At 37.1% G+C, this 23,580-nt stretch overlaps 1 protein-coding gene across 38 annotated transcripts in view; it reads right to left on the bottom strand.

The window, feature by feature from the left end:
• The window catches only part of RIMS2 (regulating synaptic membrane exocytosis 2), a 447,198-nt gene that overhangs the window by 36,344 nt on the left and 387,274 nt on the right, over positions 1–23,580 (bottom strand). For 17 of the 38 annotated variants that reach the window (XM_053972036.1, XM_053972077.1, XM_053972011.1 and 14 more), the window contains one exon: positions 17,915–18,156. The exons of the other annotated variants lie outside the window; for them this stretch is intronic. In XM_053972036.1, coding sequence (XP_053828011.1) covers positions 17,915–18,156 — 242 coding nt within the window. The remainder of the gene's footprint in view (positions 1–17,914; positions 18,157–23,580) is intronic. 38 annotated transcript variants of the gene reach the window in all.

Raw genomic sequence — 23,580 nt, 5'->3', positions numbered from 1 at the left:
AAATGTTTTGTGCCACCTGCCCTGCTTTCCTTGGACTTCCACAGAAATGCCAAAGGTGCATTAAACCTCAAGATCTGTTTCTTTGCCACAATCCTGTTTAAGAAGATTAACCAGTGAGAATATGGGAGGAAACAGTCAAATGTAGATTAATTGGGGTAAGAAATAATGATGCTGATGTAAAATAATATTAGCATCATAAGTGCTCAATATGATGAATCTGGATAAACAGTCATGAAAATCAGGTTAACAGATTTCTAAAAGAACTTTGGAGTTCAATAGCAAGGAACACATCTGTTCTTCCTTACAACTGAGATACTTTTAGTGACCTTTTCTTTAAAAAGCTGCACTCTCAAGAATACACATTTATTATTTAACATTTTATTAAATACTTTTGCAAAATCAAAAGATAATGTACGTGCTCTGAATGTCTAAATGATGAATTTGAGAGTGGAATGAAGTTGCATTCCTGTTCCTTTTATGGTTCTCTGTACTGGCAATTTATTTTTAGGACAAATAAAAGTAACATTGTAATTACCCTTTTATGCTAACAGTTTTGGTATTGTATTAAAAATGTTTTAAAAGGAACACATGGCATTCACTGGCATAAACACTTGTGAAATTGCTCCATTCTGCTTATGCCTGCTTCTCCACTGATATAATTTTCCATCACTCTGTCTATATTTTATTTCTATTTCTGCAAGTTATCACTTTTATGAGCAAGTACAGTATTGTTTGACAAAATAGAGGGAATCAGAGAAGTCCTGGTCTACATTAATAAGATCATATTATGTAATTGCCACAAAACTTGTTAATTCTAATTTAATATGAGCAGATGAAGTAAAATACCATAATGTTTAGGAAAGTATCAAAATATTGTGTGTTAATAGTTGGGATACAACTCAAAAGGAGTGTGCTTTTCTGGCACTGTAAGACAAAAGAGAGTGCAACAAAGATGTGTATGAAAAATAAGTTTACTGGCATAACGTTAATGCTCATCAGATGATATGAATGAAGGTTCAACATTCATTCAGGATGTTGAATGAATTCATTCAGGAAGTGGGAAAAGCACCAAGTGTGCAGAAAACCACATTTCTGTCAAAACAGCTGGGGAGCCAATGACATAACAGAGCTGCAGGTTAGGCAGAATAATTTTAGGCACTCAGTACACTCTACACATCAACCATGCACAGGACAAATCTTCTAATAAAAGTTAATTCCACTGAGCTCTATCCTGTCTGACAACCTTATATTTATTTCTCCATCACTGAATGAGTATCCTCCCAAAATTTCTTTTCTGAATGTTCACCTTACCTCCCTTGTTGAACTATAATAATCTAAATATTTTTTCCATGCCGTATAATGGTGTACATGTATATGTAAACAGAGTGAGTGAGAGAGAGAACAATTGTCTTCTCTTCCCACAATAAACCTTCTTCATTTCCATTCTTTTTTTTTTAATGGAGACAAAACACTTTATTCACATGCTCCATTGTTTTCTAGCCACTGAACAACCATGTAACCCAAACCTGAGGGCCTAAAACTCCTAAAAGGAGGATTTTTACCTAAAAGAGAGATAATTTACCTAATTTATAAATATGCAAGGCTGTATTTGTAATGGAGCAAAGGAACTTACGCAAAAATGATGTATAAATAGGTATTGATAATACGGTCCTTGCCATGGTCTACCCACAGTTGTGAACATAATTTTCTAGTTTTTCTTCAGTCTAAACTCTATCTGTGCATCTAGCTTAGCTGTGAGAAAGGAAAAGTAACTTAATGAAGAGCAAAACTTAGGACAAGAGGATGAGTCATGAGGATGTTGACATTCAGGACACTGAGGTTAAATTTATGGACATAGAAAGGGAGAAAGTCTGCCAGAGCAGTAGGTAGGGAAAATAATTTTTAACTACCAAGTACATGAGGGTTTGCTGACAGACAGGAGAAACTAAAACATGCTGGGCTGCAGGACAGAGATGCATATACAGCACAGAACTCTACAGAACAACAATAGAACTTTACTACTGGGAAAAGGTGCTACTGTAAAATAGTGTTTGCCTTAAAAAATTCATTGTTTGTAATTTTGTCTACAGGCAAGCCAAAACTAATCTCTTTTTGCCCAATATCAAGTCTCATGATTCCTGTGTCTGTCATATTCCATCCTAGTAAAAAAAAGTAGTCTGAGCTTATGAAGCTAAGAAAGGACCTACAATTAAGTCCTGAAGAAAGTAACAGGAAAAAACAGCTCCAGGACTAATCAATGGTGAAGTCTTTAATTTAATTTAATTTAATTAATTAAATTTAATTTCAGTGATTCTTTCAATTGATCTTCTTCCTGCTTAGGGCTTAGGCTTTTGCAAAACAAAGCTTTGATGTGTTTTCAATCTGGTAAAGAGTGGGTGGAAGTAATAGTCACCATTAAGAAATAATTTCCATGCCTTCATGTAAACCTCATTCTTCTTTCTTGGAGCACTTCTATGGCCTTCTTCACTCATGACTGAAATGTATTAAATTTTGCATATGAACTGCATATGGAGATTGATCAGTAAATGGTCCCTAAAGCTGTCTCTTGACAGATCAGAAGCAAAAAAACCCATACTCTTTTAATGCAAATTTATTGCAAAATAAACGGAAGAACTACCATGGTGCAGACAAACTTGCATGGAAGAGTCAGAAACGAAGCTGTTGCTTGTCTTCCAGAGAAAGCATATGCATAGGCACTGTTACATGGTGACTTTCTCATCATGTCTCAGTTTGGAAGACGGGAGAGGAGTTGTTAGAATAATATCTATCGCATATATAGAATATATAACTTTTCATCAAGAGAATAACAGAAATTAGAAACAGAGCAATCTCTTAATCCAGCTACCCAGTGCCAATGCCAGAGCCAGCTTGTACACTCTCAGGAAGCCCATTCAGGAAAGGAGCAAAAATTCTATCAGCATGGAGCTGTTAGTTACTGTATGTTGCGTAGATTGCATGTTTAAAAATAACTCACCCTTTCTACAATATACTATTAATTGTTATGTTAGGCAGACATTCATTTACTGGCTTCACTTACACACACTTGGCTTTAAATTTGGCTGAGAAACCAGTTCATGGCATAGTCCCTCAGAAAGACATTGCAAACTCCATGACCAAGCACCCAAGCCAACTCACACATTCAGGAGCAATTCTGTGCTCGTCTCAGAAGTGAAAAGTGACAGTGACAGCGAGAAAAGCTCAACTTCAGAAACGAAGTATGCCATCAATATTGGTTATCCTGTCCTGATGCACCAAGAGCCCAGCAGTGCCCAGTGCTGCAGCCAGGCAGGGTCACTGCAGCTGCCCAGCACAAAAGCCAGGGGTGTAATTCCTTGGCAACCCCTAGTAAAAGGTTCTCACACAGTTCCCTGTCTCCTATGTGGGCGTTCTCCTCCTCAATCTAACTTTTCAACCAATGAAACATTTTCATTTACATCCATGGTAGCTAGAGGCATTAACTTCCTAGGGGTTTAATGAAACCAAGGAGCCCAAGCTCAGGCTGGACTGTGCCAGTCACCGTTTGCACAGCTCGTGTCCCACAGGAGGGAGGGCATGGGGGAGGGAGCCGAGAGACCTCCATGGACGTAGGAGGTTTGAACAAGAACAGCTGTAGGCTGAATAAGAGATGTGATCTTATCGTTCCAATGAGAGATGTACTCTCCAATGCTTCCAATATTTGTAGAAAAACTGAAGTTAGGAAGAAATAAAAAAATATGTACACAGAGAATACATATGTGTGATATATGTGTATTTATTAGAAATCTGTGACAGAAGTGTGTACTACTCAAACACATTTAAATCAGGTACGCTTTGAGACTGTTGAATCTAATTTTTTTCAAGTAATCAAATATTTTCTATTTTGCATTATAAAATTAAAAGAGATATTAAAAAAAAAAACGCATTTTAAGGGAACATAAAAATCCAGATGAACTTTTAAATCAAAATAAAAAGAGAATTTACCACAGCTGTCTTATTTTTTAATGTGTTGAGGGTGGCTTTGTGAAACTATAATCTCATTTCCTGTCCCCAACAAAGCAGTGATTTTCAATTACTATTTCTGCATATTAGAAGCAACAACACATTTTTATTATTAAATTAATAATATTATAATTATATTATTATTAATTTAAATATTAATTATTAATAATTAATATTAAAACCAACAGGGGATACATTAACAATAAATATTTACCAAGCCCAAACAATAGCAGAAAGCTAATTAAGTCTTACAAAGAATGGGGAAGAAGAAACCATAACGGAAAAAGGAGGAATTGCTCTCTGAGTTGCTCATGTACTCTGCTTTCTCAGGATTGCCCTGGTCACTCCAAACTGTCCTACACAATTCTCCTTCACAAAAGCTTTTGTCTTTTGCTATAATTTTTTCCAGCTGCTAGTCTTCCTCTAACTGCCTTGTTCCTGATTCCCACACTCTAATGTGCAGCCAGAGCCATGCTGTCATTTAGTCCCCTCCTGTGTGTGCCTTCTTCTCCCACTTTCACTGCTATAATTGCTGAATTCCTCCATACTCCACTTCCCTCACCTCTTGACTTTCTCTCACATTAAAGTCCACATTAGTTCTTCCTGCTGTGGTTCATCCTCATCAATCACTGCTGCTCTCAGACTGTGGCTCATCTTTGCTGAAAGTCTTTTCAACAGGCTCCCTGCTACCAGCCACTGACCCTGAGCCCTTCATCCTGGACCTGTACACTTTTACTAAGCAGATCTACCTCACTGCCTTCCTTTGATGCCAGTATTATCCCGTGATATTAGTAACTTCCCTTCATACTGATTTAAGACCGATATTTTAAAGACCTGTTTTCACAGAACAGAAAAGTTTCTTCTTAATATTTTTAATTATTAAGACTTTTTTTCCTAAAATCTAGATAATTCCCAGGAGGTCACTTTTTTTCATATCTGATATAATTTCAAGGATACTTACTTTTGGTGAGATCCAAAATGTCTGTGCTGAAAACAAAAAAAGCAACCAAATATGTTCACATCTTTGGTGTTTAGACCTTGGACAGACATGCCATAACTCAGGATGAGGGACAGAGAAAAAGCTGGAATTGATGGGCTGAAGGTGGAACTGGAAAATGCAGTTAACTCTGCTAAAGGGAAGGAGCTTAAATGAGCTGAAAATGGCTAACTGCCTACAAAGTATTTTCATATGGAAACAGAATTCTTGGTGATATGCCAAAAATTTAAACAAAAAATAAGTTCAAGTATTTTAATGAGTTTTACCTGTGTGATCACTGACTGTGATTTTGGCCACTTCTATCGTGTCGACGCTTATATATATATATATATATATGTGTGTGTGTGTGTGTGTGTGTGTGTGTGTAGTGTGTAAAAGAAAATAATTAGGAAACACAAAGCTATAAATCAGAATAAAAAAAGTGGAAACAGAGACTGCAATAGGATTTATATGTAGGTACTTATTAGGAGCACATTGCTCTGCCATCTACCTTATCCTCCTCAAGTTATTTAGTTTTGTGGTCTACTTATTCATATGTAGATGAAATTAACCAAGGCATTATAAAATTGCAATGAGTTATGGACAGTGCACACAGATAAATAAATCCTCCATCATGTAGGGGTGACTGCACAAAACTAATTTTCTCAGGCTATGTTTAAAATACCAGAGAGTGTGATCATTTTATTTATCCTTACAGATAAAACCTTTAAATGATCATAAGATTGAGAGCTTTAGAGGTCTTTCCAGAAAGAGACCTTCAGGTTCCTCTCCACAAATACTGCATTCCTTCAAATGCCAGATGAGTATAGGATGACACTAAGGTCAAATCAAATGACAAAAATTTTCTTTCTTAATCTTGAAGGGGTTAGAATATGCAACTTGGACAAAACTGGCACATGCTTAGATTCAGCTCCCCACTGAGAAAAGACAAGCATGGTTGTAAAATCTAGAATCCAGCTTTAACCATCTGAAAAAAAATTCATTTCAAAATTGCAAAGAATCCTTTTCCCAGTAGGGTTCTGTTCAACAATTCCTATAATCAGCCAACACGCTGCATGAAAGCATTTGCTTAAATGGAATAGCAAAAGGCATGCAAGTTAATGACTTCTACTGAGCACTAAGCACTTAAGATTTCATAGGAAAGCTGCTGAAATGATTGATCTGTGTACTTCCATGCAGCCTGACCTGTGCAGCCTTCCAACTGCTGGCACCTGGCTTTGGCAGTGCAGTAACAGAACGTGAGGAGGCTCTCAGCCTGCACACTGCTGAGAAGTGCTGCTTTTAAAGGTAACTCCTATGGCAAAATGGTCTGCAGCCACTGATGGAATGGCACAGGGAACCATTCTGTCCAGACTTTCATGTGCGTTATTTAACAGCAAGTAAACTGCAAGATATTTGACTTCAATTAATTTTCTAAGCTTCACTACATTTCTATCCTTCTCCTGATGAAGACATGACTTTGGCTATTGATTGAGTGGTGAAGTTAAACCACAAAGCATAGCAATGGCAGCAGTGACAGAGATGAAGATTAATCTAATTCTTGTCCCTTAGTGATCTCACCAAAGAGAGAGAACAGAAGAGAACAGGGCTGCTTGTGTGTGAAAACTGGATTCATGTCTTCCTCCCCTTTGTGAGGGTCAGAATTCCTCAAATGAGCTACTAACTTGAGTGGTGCTGCTCATATGCTTTTAGTAATCACTGTACTTAGCTAATTTCCAACATACATAAATAATATTCAAGCTCAGAAATAAAATCAACCTCTGAAATAAAATCAGAATGTCTTTAAAGCAGACAAACAATAAAAAAGTCTGCCTAAAGGTTTTCCTTCATTCAAGTTATGCAGATTCATATGAACCAATTTTATTTGCATCCTCTGGATGGGAGCTCAATTTTCAGTCACTAATGCAACTCATGGCATACAGAGGTTAGGACCAGAAATTATTCAGTTGCCTACAAACTCAGCCAAGGAACAAACCAAATGCTTGCTCTGTAGGTAAGTCCAAGAACAGCAGGGAGCTCAGCACTGCTAGTGAAACAAGAGGACATAGCAACTGGGAAAGAGTGACAGAACAAGGAAACAGCTGGTAGCAGGGAGAAGCTCTTTTTCCTGTTCAATAAAAAGAATGCTTTGGTGAAGCAGGCAATGTTTCTCACTAGATCTTCAAATTCAATAGTATTTTTTTGATGTTCATATATCATAGCATATTTCTTTGCTGTATTAAGAAAAAAAAAAGTCGACTATTGCCTTGCTAGAACATGTAAGTTACAAATTTTAGGACATCTAAAATAGAAAATTTCTATAGAACTTTGCTTTGTTTTTTTTAATGTGTTACTATGTTATCTTTTCTACATAAATATTTTAATTGGCAGTGCCTTAACACTGCAGGTTATACAAAAGATATTGTATTAATTAAAAAATTTAAAAAATATTAAAGACATCCACCTTATTAAAAAAATCTGTAATGCTGGTAACTATTAATTAATTTAGTTAATCATAGGGAAGTAATTTTTCCTTTACAGTACAAATTTGTTCTTGACAGGTCTTACTTCAGCAAATAGTAACAAGAACAGTACTTATTACTGTGAATATTTTCAATTAAGTCTCAACGTGATTTCATAGACTGAGCTAAAAATAATTTTTGCTGGCACCAAATTCTAACCAGACAAGGACAAACCCAAAAGTTACAAAAATGAATAAAATCTGATTGTAACTTTTGGAGCAGAGATTTAATTAGTATAAGAAAACATATATAGTTTAATATTTCATGAAATGAAATAATCATGACAGTAAAAAATTGAACGTCATTCACACAAGCACTTGCAAGCATAGAAAAAACTCCTAAAAGTAGATATAAAAGGACAAATCCCCCTCCCACCATTAAGGAAACTATGTTTTGCTTACTTTACCAAAAAATGTAAGACTGCTAAAAAAATATCTCCCAAAGGATCTCTTTATCTTACATAGGTAGACAAAGAACCATGTACAAATTATTTAGGTGATAAGGAAAAAGGAATTTTTTTTGCATTTCTTAAGGGGCATTTCATCTTTTCCTAGATAGACTGCATCACAAAAGGTTTGCAAACAACTTAAATGTTTTTATACTTCTATTAAATGCTCTCCACGACAATTTTTGCTCCCTGAGCATGAAAAGCAAGTTTAACTAAACTCACATATGCCTAATAGTATTAAAGAAAATTATATTACTTAGTTCAAGTTAAATAACTTAGTTCAAAAGGCAATAACAAAACCTGTATTGACATTTAAGAATAATACGTGGAAGAATTCCTCAGTTGTAAACTATCAGAATATAAAATACTGCATCAAAAAGACACAGTTCATCACTGCACTCCTTGAGCTAGATTCTCATGTTTCCACTTAATTTAGATGCACTTGGGATGTCTTTAATCTATCCATTTCCTTAGTATCTATTGCCAAAGCATTTGGTATTTGTAAAGTATAAGGATGTGTTTTACTATCTCAATTTTAAAAAAATTTAAAACTTTAACTTGGAGTTCTCCAATAGCACAGTTAAGAAGCACAATGTGCAATCCAGAAGGACAGAAAAAGTAATTTCACAGAATCCTTTTCGTGTGCTAAAACAGAAAGTAGAGTATTGACAAGTTTTAGGTTTATATTATGACACTCCATTGACTTCTGCAGGTCTCAAGCAATTTCTCTTTTCTGTTCTTTTCTTATCTTCCCTTGTGTTTGTCTCAGATTGCAGAAATGCAAAATCACATATGAATGAAAAACAGTTTAGTATTGGATACAAGTTCCTAAAATTCACAGGAATGAGTCAGCTCATTCTGAAGTAAAAAAAGTTCCTCAAATTCAGTATTTTAATCCTAATTTTCCTTCTAATTTTGATTCTGTACAAGCTGAGAAACATCTGACTTGCCGCCATGGAGATGCAGGGGCCCTATTGTACCACATGAGCATTCAGAAAACACAGGTCCTGCACATTCTGCCTCAGGGACAGATCTGGCAAGCTTTAAAAAATGCAGCTGCAGAACTTGGCATAAGAAATTCAGTTTTGACTCCTGCTTTATTTTATTATGTCTTTAGAGAAGCAGAGACCAAATGTCTGTCTCATATTCCAACTAACCAACATGTATCTGTGTTTTGAGATCTGTGTTCAGAGCCCCTCCCTTGCTGAAGGAAAAAAAATGTTTCCCAGTTTCTTGGACTGTACCTGGCATACACCATCTGGCACATACCTGAGATGCACTATTTTACAAACTGAAGTTTTTATTAGCACTCAAAAAAAGAAAAAGGATGACCCAGTATGAGAAATAAAGCATGGATAAGAGACTTGACTGTAAGCTAATATGGTATCTTGATTGTGAGCAAAAGGTTCAGCTTCCTGATCAAATGGTTGCTTGTGTGTTCATCAACGCTACACTTAAATAATTTTAAATTACTCTGTTAATAAAATTTCTCCTGTAGAGTTATCTGTTAAGAGTTTACTGTTAGTGGCATGTGTCAGTTTTGGGTGCTAGTATCATCACACTTGCTCTGTGGAAGACAAAGCCAGTCTAAAGAGCCTGGAGGTGCTCTGTGAGTCATAGCCCAGTTCATTATACACAAAGTGCCTGGAAATATGAATAGCACAACTGTATTCTCAGTACCTGCATGATTTCCCACAGGCTGTGCATCCTGTGGGGTGTTTAAAAACAGGAGTTCTGTAACTTTTCCCTCCCTGTTTTATCCTACAGAGATCACGGATTGCTGTGTTTGTAAGGAGACCCAGCAGCAGCTGAAACGGGCAACGGGAGAGTGCAGTCAAACTGAACTTCTGTGACACAGCAACATAACTTGGATACCAGTCTAGGCCAGAGAGTTGTTCTGAATTAGTCTGCACAGCATGCTTCTATTACCACCTTTTGTTTTGAGGCCATTTTAATGGTTTTTTTTACTTTTAGGCAATTATTCTATAAATTCACTTCTATTCTTAGAGATTTCCATTTATCAAAGGGTTATTAATAGCATTGATAGCATGGATAGTGGTAAAGACATAAATTCAATATTAAGATACACTTGCCAAAAGACATTAAATATTGCATTCCACTTAAGTACAAGGACTGAAATCCTGTATTATTATGAAATGTTAAATTTAAAAAATACGCAGGTCTAATGAATCTGTAAATATAACTGTAATCTTTATTTATTTTTGGTGTGCAAACCATGTCTCTGATAACTGTTCAACAGCAAAGTACTAGAGCCCTTTTCCTGCTGGCCTTTGGAGATCTGAAGTAAATCTCCCTTCACAGCACAATGTTATTTGGTGACACTGCTTCACAGAGCAATGGCTAGATTAATGTTGTCCTTCTAGAATAATACAAAGAGTATTCATTGAGATGGCTATGTAGGAAATTGACAAAACTAGAAATATTATTTAAACTGAGAAAAAAACCCAACTGACTTTTTCTTCCTTGAAGTATAAATGACATATATACACAGAACTATGACTACAGATAAATATCACAGACATTTCAGGCGAAGTGAAAACTGAATAATTGCCAAGGTATGAGATTGCCCTATAAAGTTCTTTTTTCCACTCTCAAGTTTCAATAACTGAAATCAGAGTCCTCTTTCATAGAATAATGAACAAGAAATTCTCATCTATTATATCACATGTTAACTAAGGGATTAAAAAAATCCCAAAAGGAGTTTCTAAGTGGAAACATTCTTAAGGAAAGCCTAAATTTTTTCTTATGTAACAACACAAAAAAAGCCCCAAATCTTGTTTACTGCAAAAACAGAAATAAAACAGCTTTATAGTCTGGGGGTTTTTATGAGATGTATATTTTTTTTAAGCAGGGACCTTATGAGAATTCTTTCACTCTGAAAAAGAAAAATAGTTTAGCAGTATTCTTACCAAGAAAGATCACCCTACATTTCTCTCGATTTTTACCTCTAATTATGGAAAGAAAAAAATCTTGTGGAAGGTCAAGCTAAATGTTCTGATCTCACTTCGAACTTTCTCCTTTTTTTCCCCTTATTAATGAGTTCAAGTAGTAATATAAGAGACTTTCTTTTTAAGTAAAGAAATGTAGAAAATCTTTTTTTAATGCTAAGTAAGGATTTTTAATGTCATAAATGCCTACAACCAGGGGGATTAGTTCTACTTCTACCACAGGCAGATGGAAATCTTGCAGGTGTGTACCTGAGTTGATAAGCATATTACAAAAAAGTTTGATGAGTTATTTGCGACTGAGGCAGTATGGCTCAGTTGGTGTACATGATCTGCACCTTTTTTCCTTAAATTAAGCCTTTTATTCTTACTCCCTAGTCCTACCACAGAGCTTCCTTCCCATTTTCCTGGAATTTCTCCTCATATATGGTATAAGGTGTCTTCCACACTTTGTGTGTGAGAATTGTCTTCCAGAGGACTTCTGTAAGATCACAGCTAGCATTGGCTGGAGTTCAGTTCTGGTATCTCAACTCTGTGTTTGTTTTCACTGCTTCCATCTCTCAGAAAAGCCTTGTGAACATGTGAAGACTCAAATATACACCTACTTCATCTACAGAAAATCTGTTAAGGAAAGTGGCATACATTTTGCACTGCCATATCTCCTTTCCTAGTCCTTTCCGATATATAGAGGAAAACAACAGAATTTAATGACATTTTATAGCCTTTTTAGTTTGCAATTAGAGTCTCTTTATTTATTAGCATACTTTTCAGAGCTTATTTAGTAAAAGCTGATTAATGCTCTTGGTTATGTATTTATTATAATAGCTCTTTCTCTTTGGTAAAGGATTCAGTTCACAATTCTCAACTAATGAGTAAGATAAATATGCCCTAATCTCTTGTCAATTGCTAATCCTATATTTCTATCAACTTATTATGTATTAATTTTGAAAGTAAATCAGATTACACATCAAAAATATTGATGCAAGTGTAATACAACACAATAAAGCAATCTATTACATTAGCAGTCTGTCTCTGGAATAGGAGAGGAAATAAACCCCCAAACAAATGGCTTGTTTCAAATTGTCTGTATTATACGATTTTTAAAAAATTAAAATACATGTCCAAATTAAAAGTAGTGGATGATAATTTCAGTTGCCATTTTTACCACATAAATTATTTCTAGGGATAGAAAATAACAATGTCTATTATGTAAAAAAATACTTTTATTCAGTAAATTGTATGCTTACCATATACTATCTCACTTTAGACAATGAAAGACAATCAATGTAGTTTCTCCTTTAATCACCAGATTCCAAGTGATTAAGCATCCTCTTTTTAATAGGAACCACATTGACTATACGTGTAGTAGAAGACTATTTTTATATAAATCAAATTTTGAATTGAGAAATGTGAAGTTCTATACCACACCAATAGATTCCTCTCAATTATTCCATAAGTTGAGAAAATTGCTCTATAGGCTATGTCATTGGTTCCTAACAGACATAAGTGAGACTGTTCTACTTATAAGTACAGCACTGCAGATTGCAGTTTGAACACCTTACAAACCATACATAATCCAGAATTTGATTTTAAATACAAATAAAATAAAATCTCACTCAAACTTTTTGCTCTGAGACCTAGTTCTCTTATTTCCTTCTAAGATGAAGCCATGAAATATCAACATTTCTAAATACTTTAATCTCTTTTCACTCTGTATCTCCAATATTTCTTAAATTGGAAATGCCTCATTTTGATAAAAACTATTGAATTCACACAACATCAATCATCATTTCGTTAGTAAAGAATCACCTTCTGTTTGTACTTTTCCTATAGAGAACTATAATTTCAATAATATATGAAAAGTTTAACCTCAGCAAAATTATGAAGGATGTCAAAAGATCTCATAACACTGTCTCAAAATTCCATTTTCACAGCCCTATAACTTCATGCCACATTTGGCGTCCTAGCAAGGGTTCTTAGGTGACATGGAGCAATATTTTGCCACAAAGCAAGTGCAGTTCATGCAGCGTCAGCTGCCTCCAGCCCCACCTGCTATGTTTACGTGTGCAGGGCCCTTGGAGCAACGCTCTCCAGAGACATACGAAGGCACTGATTTCTATCCAAACATAGTTACACCTCTCTGCAGGCATTACTGCACTAGTCCCTCTCAAGTCATGCTGTTACTTCCTTTTTTCATCTCTTTTAATAGATTCCATCTACTAAAACCAAGGAGATTCCATCTCCCTGAAACCAAAGACATCATGGGTCTCAGTCTCTGAGAGTGCACTGGACCCGTACAGGTGACCCAACATGCACATGTGATGTTTTAGTATATATGATCCATGGAGTGCCCCAGATTCTGAAAATATGCCTTAAACTGCTTTGGCTCTTGGCTATAATCAGCCTACAAATACAATAGGTCTTGGCTAACTAAAGAAAAGACGGAATATTTACCTTGCAAAAAGAGAAATCTCCACTAAATAAGGGAAGGGAAGGGAAGGCACCCAGGTATCTGCCTGCCAGAGACAGTGTGTGTAAATTGAAAGGGATGTCTAAGATGGCATGATAAGAAGATGGCAAAGACTTTACTCATTAATGGAATATAACTGAGAATTAGGTCTGCGTCTCTATAGAAGTCTGATCATCAGTTCCCTCAGGGCAGACCAGCAGGAAAACAATTTCATTCCAGATATGAATAGCTAAGCCTGTTAAGAATTGCATTTTGTATTCCATCTTCCTCAGTAAAGAAAGCATCTTTTCCACAAGGAAGAGTGCCTGTGGAATCAGGACCTGAACGTTACAACATAAACTTCCTCTAACCCATCAAATTTTAGCTTCTAGAATTGATAGCTTGACTCAAGAATACAGAGTATATCTTTAACTATTTTTGGAGCACTGGAAAGGTAGAGGAACCAAAAATAAAATAAATTCTAGTTTATCTTGCTACTCTACTCTTCAGAATCTTGTCATTTACTGAAGTCTTAAGTAAAAGCAACCTTATGAAAAGTTACTTTTGTGTCATGTGTTGGGGAAGATGAAACAGGAAAGCCTTATAAATATGATTGCTTGGCAAAAGATTTTGAGAATATGGAAACTACAAGTGAAATTGAAATGAAAGCAAGTTTTGAGATACCAAGCCTCGGTTACTGAACAACCGAAAACAATAGTATGGCTGACTGAAGGTAATCCCCTTTTGATTAAATGATACCCTCTGCTTGCAGACAGGTCCAAGGGTCCAAGAGCAGACCCTACTAGCTTGGCAGAAAGGGTCCGAAGAGTAGTTTTTAGGGTTTAAAATGTAACACAGTATGGTAATGTAATGATTCTTATAGGCTGTAGGTAAATGGTATAGGATTTGTATCTTGTACTAGATTGTTTAGTGAAAATTAGAATATTCAGCACAGAAGAAGATTTATTGTATTGTAATGGGAACTTCACTCTCTTGCCCTCTCTTGCTCTCTTGCCCTCTTGCTCTTTTAGCTCTCTCTTTCAGGCCTGCTCGGAGCTGTGGCTGGCAGCTCCAAACAGGACCCCTGCACCCACTCCCTTTGCAATAAACCACAAGTTCCAAGACCTGGCTTCAGAGATCTCCCGTCTCCATCCGTCCCGACCGTCCTACTCACCCTCGCTCCTATAGTCAAGCTCTTTACCCAAAAAACAACTGTTTCTACCTGAAAAAGACTACAGACCAGAATAAAAAAATACATTTCTTTATCTATTTTGAGTATCAACTTCTTAGAACTATGACAAATAACAAGAAACAATACAAATATAATTTGAAAAGACATTTAAAACTGACCTTATAAGGCATGTATTGTAAGTCTGATACACCATCCTGAAAACAGTTATGATGACCTACTTTCAGAAAAACTTCTGGCATAGATTTCATTATAAAATATGAATGAAGAAAACCACTGAAATAAAATTATACTTTACAAAAACACTTGAAAAAAGCTTCAGAGATTCAGATAGTCATTTCTACACTGATTTCCATATGAGCACACAACTTTCTACAGACGTAATGTTATCTTCTGATATTGGTATGCTTTTTCAAGCCTGATATGTAAGGAAATATTTAGCCAGCCCTTTGAATGATATAATATCTTCAGAAAGTACCTAAGAAACCTTTATACTTAATTCAGTTTCTACATGGTACCAGTGCCCTAACACCTGAATATCTCCAACCTCTTAGTTCCAAAAAACTCTACTTACAGTACACCTACAGGAAATTAGTGTTTTGGTTCCAGATTGTACCAATACATGATTCCTTGTGCAGGCACCCACCATCTGAGAAAAGGAACATGATGAGACAAGCCAGAGAAATTTAGAAAATTAATTAAACACCTTAATTGCAAGTTTTAATCCTCTAGTATCAATGTACATACAATGCTGGTGTCCAACATTTTCTGTAAGATGCACCAATGGATGGAAACAGAACACTTTGGGTTGGAAGGGACCTTAAGCATCATCTAGCTAAGGGAGGCAGAGATGCCCTCCACTTGGGTTGCTCAGAGCCCCATCTAACCTTGCCTTGAACATTTCCCGGGATGGGACATCCACGGAGCAACCTGTTCTGGTGTCTCACCATTCTCTTTGTGAAGATAGACAAGGTATTTCTTCATGGTGTGACCTCACCCTCAACAATTGTGTCACTTTAGACACAGCACCATGCACACACCTCATCCAGGGCCTGACCTGTGGCCACATGCTGCTCACCAAAACCAGCAGTGCTTGTGTGACCCAGAGATTAAAGATGCTTGTGCTGTCCTGTAGCAGCAGCCACATGTGGCCACCAGACAGGGCCCCTTGGAGACACTTGTCCAATAGAGCAGCAGGAGCAGGTGTGCAGTAACAGCTCTACAAAACAACCCCCAACCCTCACCTGTATCCCCGTATCCAACCAACACGAGGGGCTTTTCCAGGAGATGGCAGCAGGAGCTGCTCTGGCTGCTCTGGTCGGGGCCAGGCACAGGCCAGCCCTGAGCACCGGCCAGTCCCAGGGAGCAGCCAAGGGACAGGGGCTGCCAGCCAGAGCCATGCAGGCTGCCTGCCACTCCTCTGAGAGCACTGAATTACAGCTCCTCACTCAAGTTTGTCTGAACACCCTACTCATGGTCAGTGGGTCTAAAGATTTTGAGTACCCTTTTAGACAGTTATATTTCACATCTGTCCCTGACTGGAGCATCTAATCAGTCATTGGGCAACTGATTGGATGTAACAGAGAGAAAAACTTCAGCTTAAAAACACCAAATAACAGACAGCATGGTATTTAAATCCGATCTAGACCAAACACACAATACAGATTCTCTCTAGTGATGAGACATACTTGAGCAATGTACAATGAGCTGACATCCTTCATTTAATAGCTCTTATGGCAAGAGAGACCAGATTAGATAAAAAAAGTAATGTAGTGCATTGCATATGATTTGATATTCAAATGCATCTATACACTGACATAGCTCTGTACTGTCCCAAGGTAAAAATTTAGATTTCCAGCTAAGCAAGTTGTTAATGTTTTTCTTGCCTAACCAGACACTTCCCAGATTTGTCTAAAGGTGACTTCATCTTTTATCTGTCATTTATTTCAAAGAAAATAGAAATGTACACGAACCTGTCCTTTCCATAACCTGCAAGTGAGCTGGTAAAACACAAGGCTGCTGCAATGACTTGCCTACTGATGGAGTCACCAGTGTCTGCATGATATTCAGGGCTTTCTCTATTTTCATTCTTTCCCCTCTTCTTCATTCCCTCCTGCTCATATTGCATTCAATAAGGCACACAGTCAAGCTTCCTACCTTCTTCTGCATTGTTACCTCTCCTTCTTTCTTTTTTAGTTCTACTCTTTACAGTACTTGAAATCCTGCTCACAGCCCCTCGAAGTTTAGTTTAAAAATTTACCACAGTTTTTGACAGTGCAAATCATTGTTTTGCTCCATTTTGTTGTACATGAAAACTCTTATTACTTTGGTTTGGAAAGAACCGAGAAATTTCTTTGTGTTTGAATGGTGGTTAGCTCACGGGAGACTTTCAGATGGGACCTCACACAGCAGGACACTGTAAACTTACATTGAACTGTACAAAAACATCACAACAGTTTTTTCTTAAATACTGAGACTACAACATATCTTCTATACATACCTTGAAATATATATTTTATATATATATATATATATGCATACTTATATAAATTGCTTAAATGCTTCTTTTATATGAATGTTATTCAAACACAAGTAACTTTTTTCCACGTCAAATACACTTGTCAAATACACTTGTCATTATTTGACATTGAGCTTTTCAGAGTGTATTATATGGATTTTCCCCAGAATAGGAAAAAATAGAAAAAAAAAAAGGTGTAAGATTTTAAATGCATTAGGCATCAAAGCAGAAAAGCTTTCCATTTTCCTAGGCGGTACGTTGAAGTATTCAATTTGAATTGAGAGAAACAGAAATGAGGAAAATTTCTAAAGATGGTGAATACACTTGTAGGCTAAAAAGAAAGTAATTAAAACACAATAAAACATTTGCACTAAAGTAATATAACATATAATTTTGTTCAGGAAAATTGCTTTGTTTCAAAATAAGGTTGCATGTTTAAAGGTGAAAAAACCTCATGTTGAAATACACAAACACTATCTGTGACAAAACTAAAAGCTTCTTGCAGCATTTCAGCGACCCTTCAGAAACTTCAGTAAGGAATCCCCCTAAATGAAAGTACAGCTCATGTTGGTTCCTGAAAAGCTGAAAAGTAAGGAATTAGTGTATTAAGCAGGCTCCGGTAAGCAGAAGATAAAAGCTTCAGTCCAACCTGAAAAGGATCTTTGCTTAAAAAAAAAAGTTTAGTAAATGTTCAGAGGAAAAAAGATAATTGACCATTTTCTTCATTCCACAGAATATTGTTGATGAGGCAACTTCAACAGGATCTTCAAATGATTAAACTGTAACACATAAGTATTATGTACATTTAACTGATAATTTGAGAGAGAGAAAAAAATCTAGTTCCTACCAGTTTGGCTGAGTTGTGATGTGCTACGGCTCTTTCTCGATAGCCCCACGATGGCAACCATCTTTGCACCAATGCTGGAACGTCTCTTTTTGCTGCCACCACCAACAGTGCCCACTGCCGTGTCCGACTGGCTGCCATCGTTCTTCTCCAGCGTGTACATCTCCCCGCTGATGCTGGTGCTCTTAGTCATGTTCTTTCCTGAGATGGCCATCTGTCTGCTTTGCATTTTGGATGTAAAGACACTGTCAGCCAGTTGATGGATAAACAGTGCAGACAAAGAGTAAAAAGGGGAAGACAGAAAAGGACAGGTTTCAGATGGAAGGTTTTGGGAGACTAAAGGGTAAAAGCAGCTAATCACACAGGTAGGGTTTGGTTTTAAGAGGTAAAAAGAGAAACTTTAATTCTAGGGTCTTGGTTGGTTCATGGCTGTGAAAATACTGGACTCATCAAAACTGTGTTTTAATTAACAAGCTCTTATTTACTGATTGACTTAAAACTTATTACCAGCAAAAGCATACCAAAGAATTAATGCATCCATATATCATATAATCACTTTTTTGTTTGGAAAATTTAAGTTCTGCCTGAAGTGCTGTGTGCCTCTTCTTCTCACATACATACACACAAATAACCTATATTCCTCTGGGAAACAGACACTTGATTCACTACTGAGTGGAAAAGAATATCAGTCTGAAGGCCAGTTTTGGTTACTATACATTCAGATATTTCAAGAATGTTCTCAGTAATCTGGTTTAGTTCAGTCATCGTACAGTAATGAACACCCATAGGTTTTTTCCTCCATCTCTGCATCAACAAATACAGGTACTAAATATGAATTTCACACAACACTTGAGTGTTCTGTGGCATAGATCATCAGTACTGATAAAATGGAATTCAATTCGGTTGTATCTTTTGTACTTGTTTAGAGACTCTGTAAATGTGCTCTATGTGGCTGCTCTAAACTATCTGCTGCAGCATTTCAGGTGTCCCAGGGGAACCTGATCTACCAGGCTAAGGGACCTTTCCTTTCCTCAGAAATGGCAATCTACACTGATGACAACAGCATTTATCCAAAATTTGCCCTGACATCTAATTGGTAGGTGTCTGAAAAAATATCCAGAACTGGAAGCTCTGGGGTACATGTGGGCCTGAAAATTTATAGAGAATTTTCTATTTCAATGAAGTTCTTGCACAGAACTTAGACATTTATTATTCTTTTCAGTACAGTGCTTCTCACCAAAAAGTCCCCATGAGATGCCATTTTAAACAATCCACAAAAATGTGGAATATTTCTGGAACCCAGGGGAATTTTTTTTCTTGTTAAATCACCAATATATCAAGGCTAAAATTAATATTTTTGCTTCTTAAACAGATTTTCAAGTACATGCAAAAGCTGCTGCTAGAGCTTTATGTCTCTAGAGCCAATTTTTCTGAGTATACAAAAAAATATATACTCCTTTTCCCTTACCTATAATGGCCTGAAATCTATTTCATAAAAGGAAGGAATTTTTGTTTCTTTATGAAGATTTTGCAATACATATTCTGTCAGTAACTTATCTATGGAATTAATGCAGTGCACTCAAAAGTAAATGAAGACTTACAGCTTAGCCACAACCCAGAGGGAATGCTAAGAGATGGTTCATAGCAGAAGTAGACCTTTACCATAGAAAAAATACTGAGTGTACTTCTCAGGGAAGTTACAGGGGAAAAAAATGAATGAGAGTTTGGATCAGCAGATGTAGAAGCACAAAACAAAGGTGAGAGAGAGCCATAGTGGCCTTGGCTGGACACACAATTACAAAAGACTGAACACAGTGGTAACCTGAAAGCTTTTTTCTTACCCTCTTTTAGCTCTCTTTGTTGTTATATGTTAGTACACACTGACTCTCATTAGTACATTTATCACCAAGGGAGGAGTGGGATAGGATGTAGGTAAAGAGGAAGTCAGGGAAACAGTAAATGAGAATTTGTATTTCTGTGTCTTATTAGCACTATGTTAACTTACCTGTTAGATGATAACCTCACATGCTGTATTTTTATCAAACTAACACCTCTAAGAATTCAGGCAAAGAAAACAGATGACACAGAAGCTAGTTCTCAATTTCAACATTATCTTGCACGTAAAAAATACTAGAGGTCTAGAAAAAACATTGCTGTGAAGAGCCAGTATCTTCAACTTTATCTTAAGCAAAATTTTACTAAGAATCAGAAAATTAGAGCCCCTTATCCAGTAATGCTATTTTTAATCCAAGTTCTCAAAGGAAATATGATTAATGTGTGCTTTCAGTCAGGTCTCTCTCTTTTCAGTATTTTTTAAAATCAGATAAAATTTGACAGAGCAGTAGGAAACTAAAGCTATTTAGTTTCTAAAGCTGTTTTGAAAACAGATCCCTGGAGAGAGACCTTATGAATGCCTCTTTGGGGAAAGATTGCAGAAGTCATTGAATCTCTCCTAGTAGAAGCTCATTCACAGATACAGACTGGTGGGGGAAGTAAATTTTTCACTGCATGCAGAACAACCTATTTCAGTGATCCATTTTTTCAAAAATAGTACCCAGAAAATCAGCGAGTTCCTGTCATATGGAAAACAGCAATTAATGCATTGTTTTATAAGTGATATTACCATTCAATGAAGTCCTATGTCATCAGTGGAAACAGAAATATTCTGCATTTTAAGATAAAAGTTACATGGAAAAAAAATGTCACCATTTCCTGAGATGAATGTGCCTTTGAGGTGCTTTTTTGTGTCCTCTCCAAGATGTATAGTTCTATTTAAGTGGAATGGACTACAATAGTTGCCTTTATTAAATAAATCAGTGTGTTTAAAGATGTTGGTCACTATAGTTTCACTGTGTTTAGCTGTGAAAGTACTCTGAATTACCAAAGTTTGCTTCTTGGCTGCTGTCTAAAGGCTTCTGTATCACAAAATGTTTTGCTGTGTAGTCCTGCCAGTAATGATGTAGACTTCAGTCAGACACCTTCTCTTGGCCAACTTTTTGAGAAAGGTAGAAAAGGGAATTCAAATGAGGAGAAAGGGATTTAGATTTAAGTGGATATTCCAAATACTAGTACAAATGGCTGATGCTAAAAATTCTTTCACAAACCTCTATTGTTTTCCCCAGTTGAGCTCTAAAACGATTTTCTTCAATTAAAGGCTTGGGGGTGTTCCCCTTCTCTAAAAGCAGCAGAGAATACATCTTTGCTGCAGTCCTATCCAGCAAACAGCCCTTGGAGAAAGCCATCCCATAGCAGGGACTTTGTTTTTTTGCAATTCCTCTCTTAGCAAAAAAGCTTAGAGAAATACATACTAGGAGAGTTATGTGTGGTTTATATTGCCTCAAAATAAACCTAGAGTGGTAATGAGCACTTCCTTCATCAGCACTCTGAATCCTTTCTGGCCATCCAAACCCTCATTTACTAATTTTTCTTGGCAGATACTTGATACCCGCTCCAGTAGAAATCATCCTTCTACCTAGTCTGCCTTTTGACAGTGCAACAAATGCATCATTCTCAGAAAAACTGGGTATTGTATGTCGGATTTGGTTCCTTTCTGAGCTAACAGAAAGGTTGACCTCAGAGTAAAATTTAGAGAGTAAACCATAGAACCTTTTTCCTTAACAGGAAACAGAAATTACTGGAAGTTTTCTTTATAAGTACATATACACAAATCTAATCTCACATACATCCAGTCAAATAAGTTCAAGAGTATTTAAAAACTGTTAAATTATATAATTAACATAAAAGTAATTTATAATGTTGTATGAGTTAATGAATAGATACACAGTAAAAACAGGGTTCTCAAGGGGTCTTATAATAATAATTTTAAAAATACCCTCAGCAAAGAGAATACACAGCCAGATGCTGGGAGGAGAATAAAATAAAGGGGGAAATAAAGTAATTATCCTACTACAAATAATATGTGCAAAATGACATAATAATACCATTATTAGAACCAAAACAAGAACAAAATCAGCACACATGTGCTGATCATCCCAGCACGTGGCAGTCCACAGCCTACAGCAAGAGCAGAGTGAAGGTGGCAGCCAGGCTATTGCCTTTGGCTTAACAGGACCAAACTATCAACATGAGCAGGATGAAGGGCAAAGCTCACACAGGAACGTTAGTTCCTGCACTATCCCAAAATCCAGCAAACCTCTTGAGGAAACCAAGAGCTACAGACAGGTCTCAGTGTAAATATCTTTTCAGACACTTCAGTTTTCCAGTGAAAAAAGAAAAAGGAAAGATCCATAAATTTTAGAGGAATACTTTCTCAAAGCTAAAGCAGAAAGTCCTTTAAAAAAAAAACACAAGAGAAAAATAAGATGTTAGAAAAGAAATTACAAGATATCTATATATATATTTGTAATTTAAAGCCAATGGTGGCGTATGAGAGCCCTGGCCATTAAACAGTATTTTTAAAAATATACTATGTTAGCCAGCTGAGGAGAGTCAGACTGACAGATACCTGTGATGTCAAAGATATTCTAAAGTTTGCTTATAATACTAGATTAGGAGAAGCTTCTGACCCCTTTGAATGCTGAGAGGCTCAGCAGAGAGACTTTGACAAATTAGAGGTCTGGGAAATCAGCAGCCATATGAAGTTTAACAAAGACAAGTGCTGGATTCTGCACCTGGGATGGGGATTGTATGTACAGACTGGGAAACAAGAATCTGGAGACTGGCACCACAAAAAGGGACCTGGGGGTCACTGGCAAGTTGACCATGAGTCAGCAGAGCCCTGGCAGCCAGGAGGGCCAAGCGTGTCCTGGGGGGCACCAGGCACAGCATGGCCAGCTGGGCAAGGGAGGGGATTGTCCTGCTCTGCTCTACCCTGGGGCAGCCTCACATCGAATGCTGGGGACAGTTTTGGTCACCACAATATAAGAAAGCTATAAAGGCATTAGAGGGCACCCAAACAATGGCAACAAACATGGTGAAGGGCCTTGAGGAGAAGCCATATGAGAAGCAGATCAGGTTACTCGGTCTGTTCACTGTAGAGGAGACTGAGGAGAGACCTCATTGCAACCTGGAGCTTCCTTATCAGGGGAAGAGGAGGGGCAGACACTGATCTCTTCTCTGTGGTCCCAATGACAGGACCCAAGGGAATGGCCTGAAGCTGTGTCAGGTGAGGTTTAGATTGGATATCAGGGAAAGGTTTTCACCCAGAGGGTGGCTGGGGACTGGAACAGCTCCCCAGGGAAGTGGTCACAGCACCAAGCCTGACAGAGTCCGAGAAGTGTTTGGACAGTGCTCTCAGACACATGGTGTGACTCTTTGAGCTGTTCTGTGAAGGGCCAGGAGTTGGACTTCGATGGTAGTTTTGGGTGCCTCCCAACTCTATTATTCTGTTAAGTTTAATTTAAGTCTTTGTAGCCAGTGAAGAGTTCTGTGCCACACCTAGAGCAGTTAATCAAACGTGTTAGGCCTGTTGTCTGGCCTTGACAGCCTGCATCCACACAGCAGGCTCACTTACACTAGCTTACATCCTTCCCAAGACAGGGTTTTGTCAGGCATCCTGCCTGGAGGAAACTGACCCCAATTTATGCCATCTCCTGGAATATCCCTGATTTGAATCAGGGGCACCTTATCAGTGTGTCCAGGACAAGGTTATGCCAAAGAGAACACAAACTGTTCAAACAATATAGATGATCAAGACTATGTCCTGGCCC

Source organism: Vidua macroura, chromosome 1 (genome assembly GCF_024509145.1).
Source record: "Vidua macroura isolate BioBank_ID:100142 chromosome 1, ASM2450914v1, whole genome shotgun sequence".
In the NCBI taxonomy this organism is placed as follows: domain Eukaryota; kingdom Metazoa; phylum Chordata; class Aves; order Passeriformes; family Viduidae; genus Vidua; species Vidua macroura.
The sequence above is the reverse complement of the archived record's forward strand: the minus strand, read 5'-3'. Positions and strand labels throughout refer to the sequence as shown.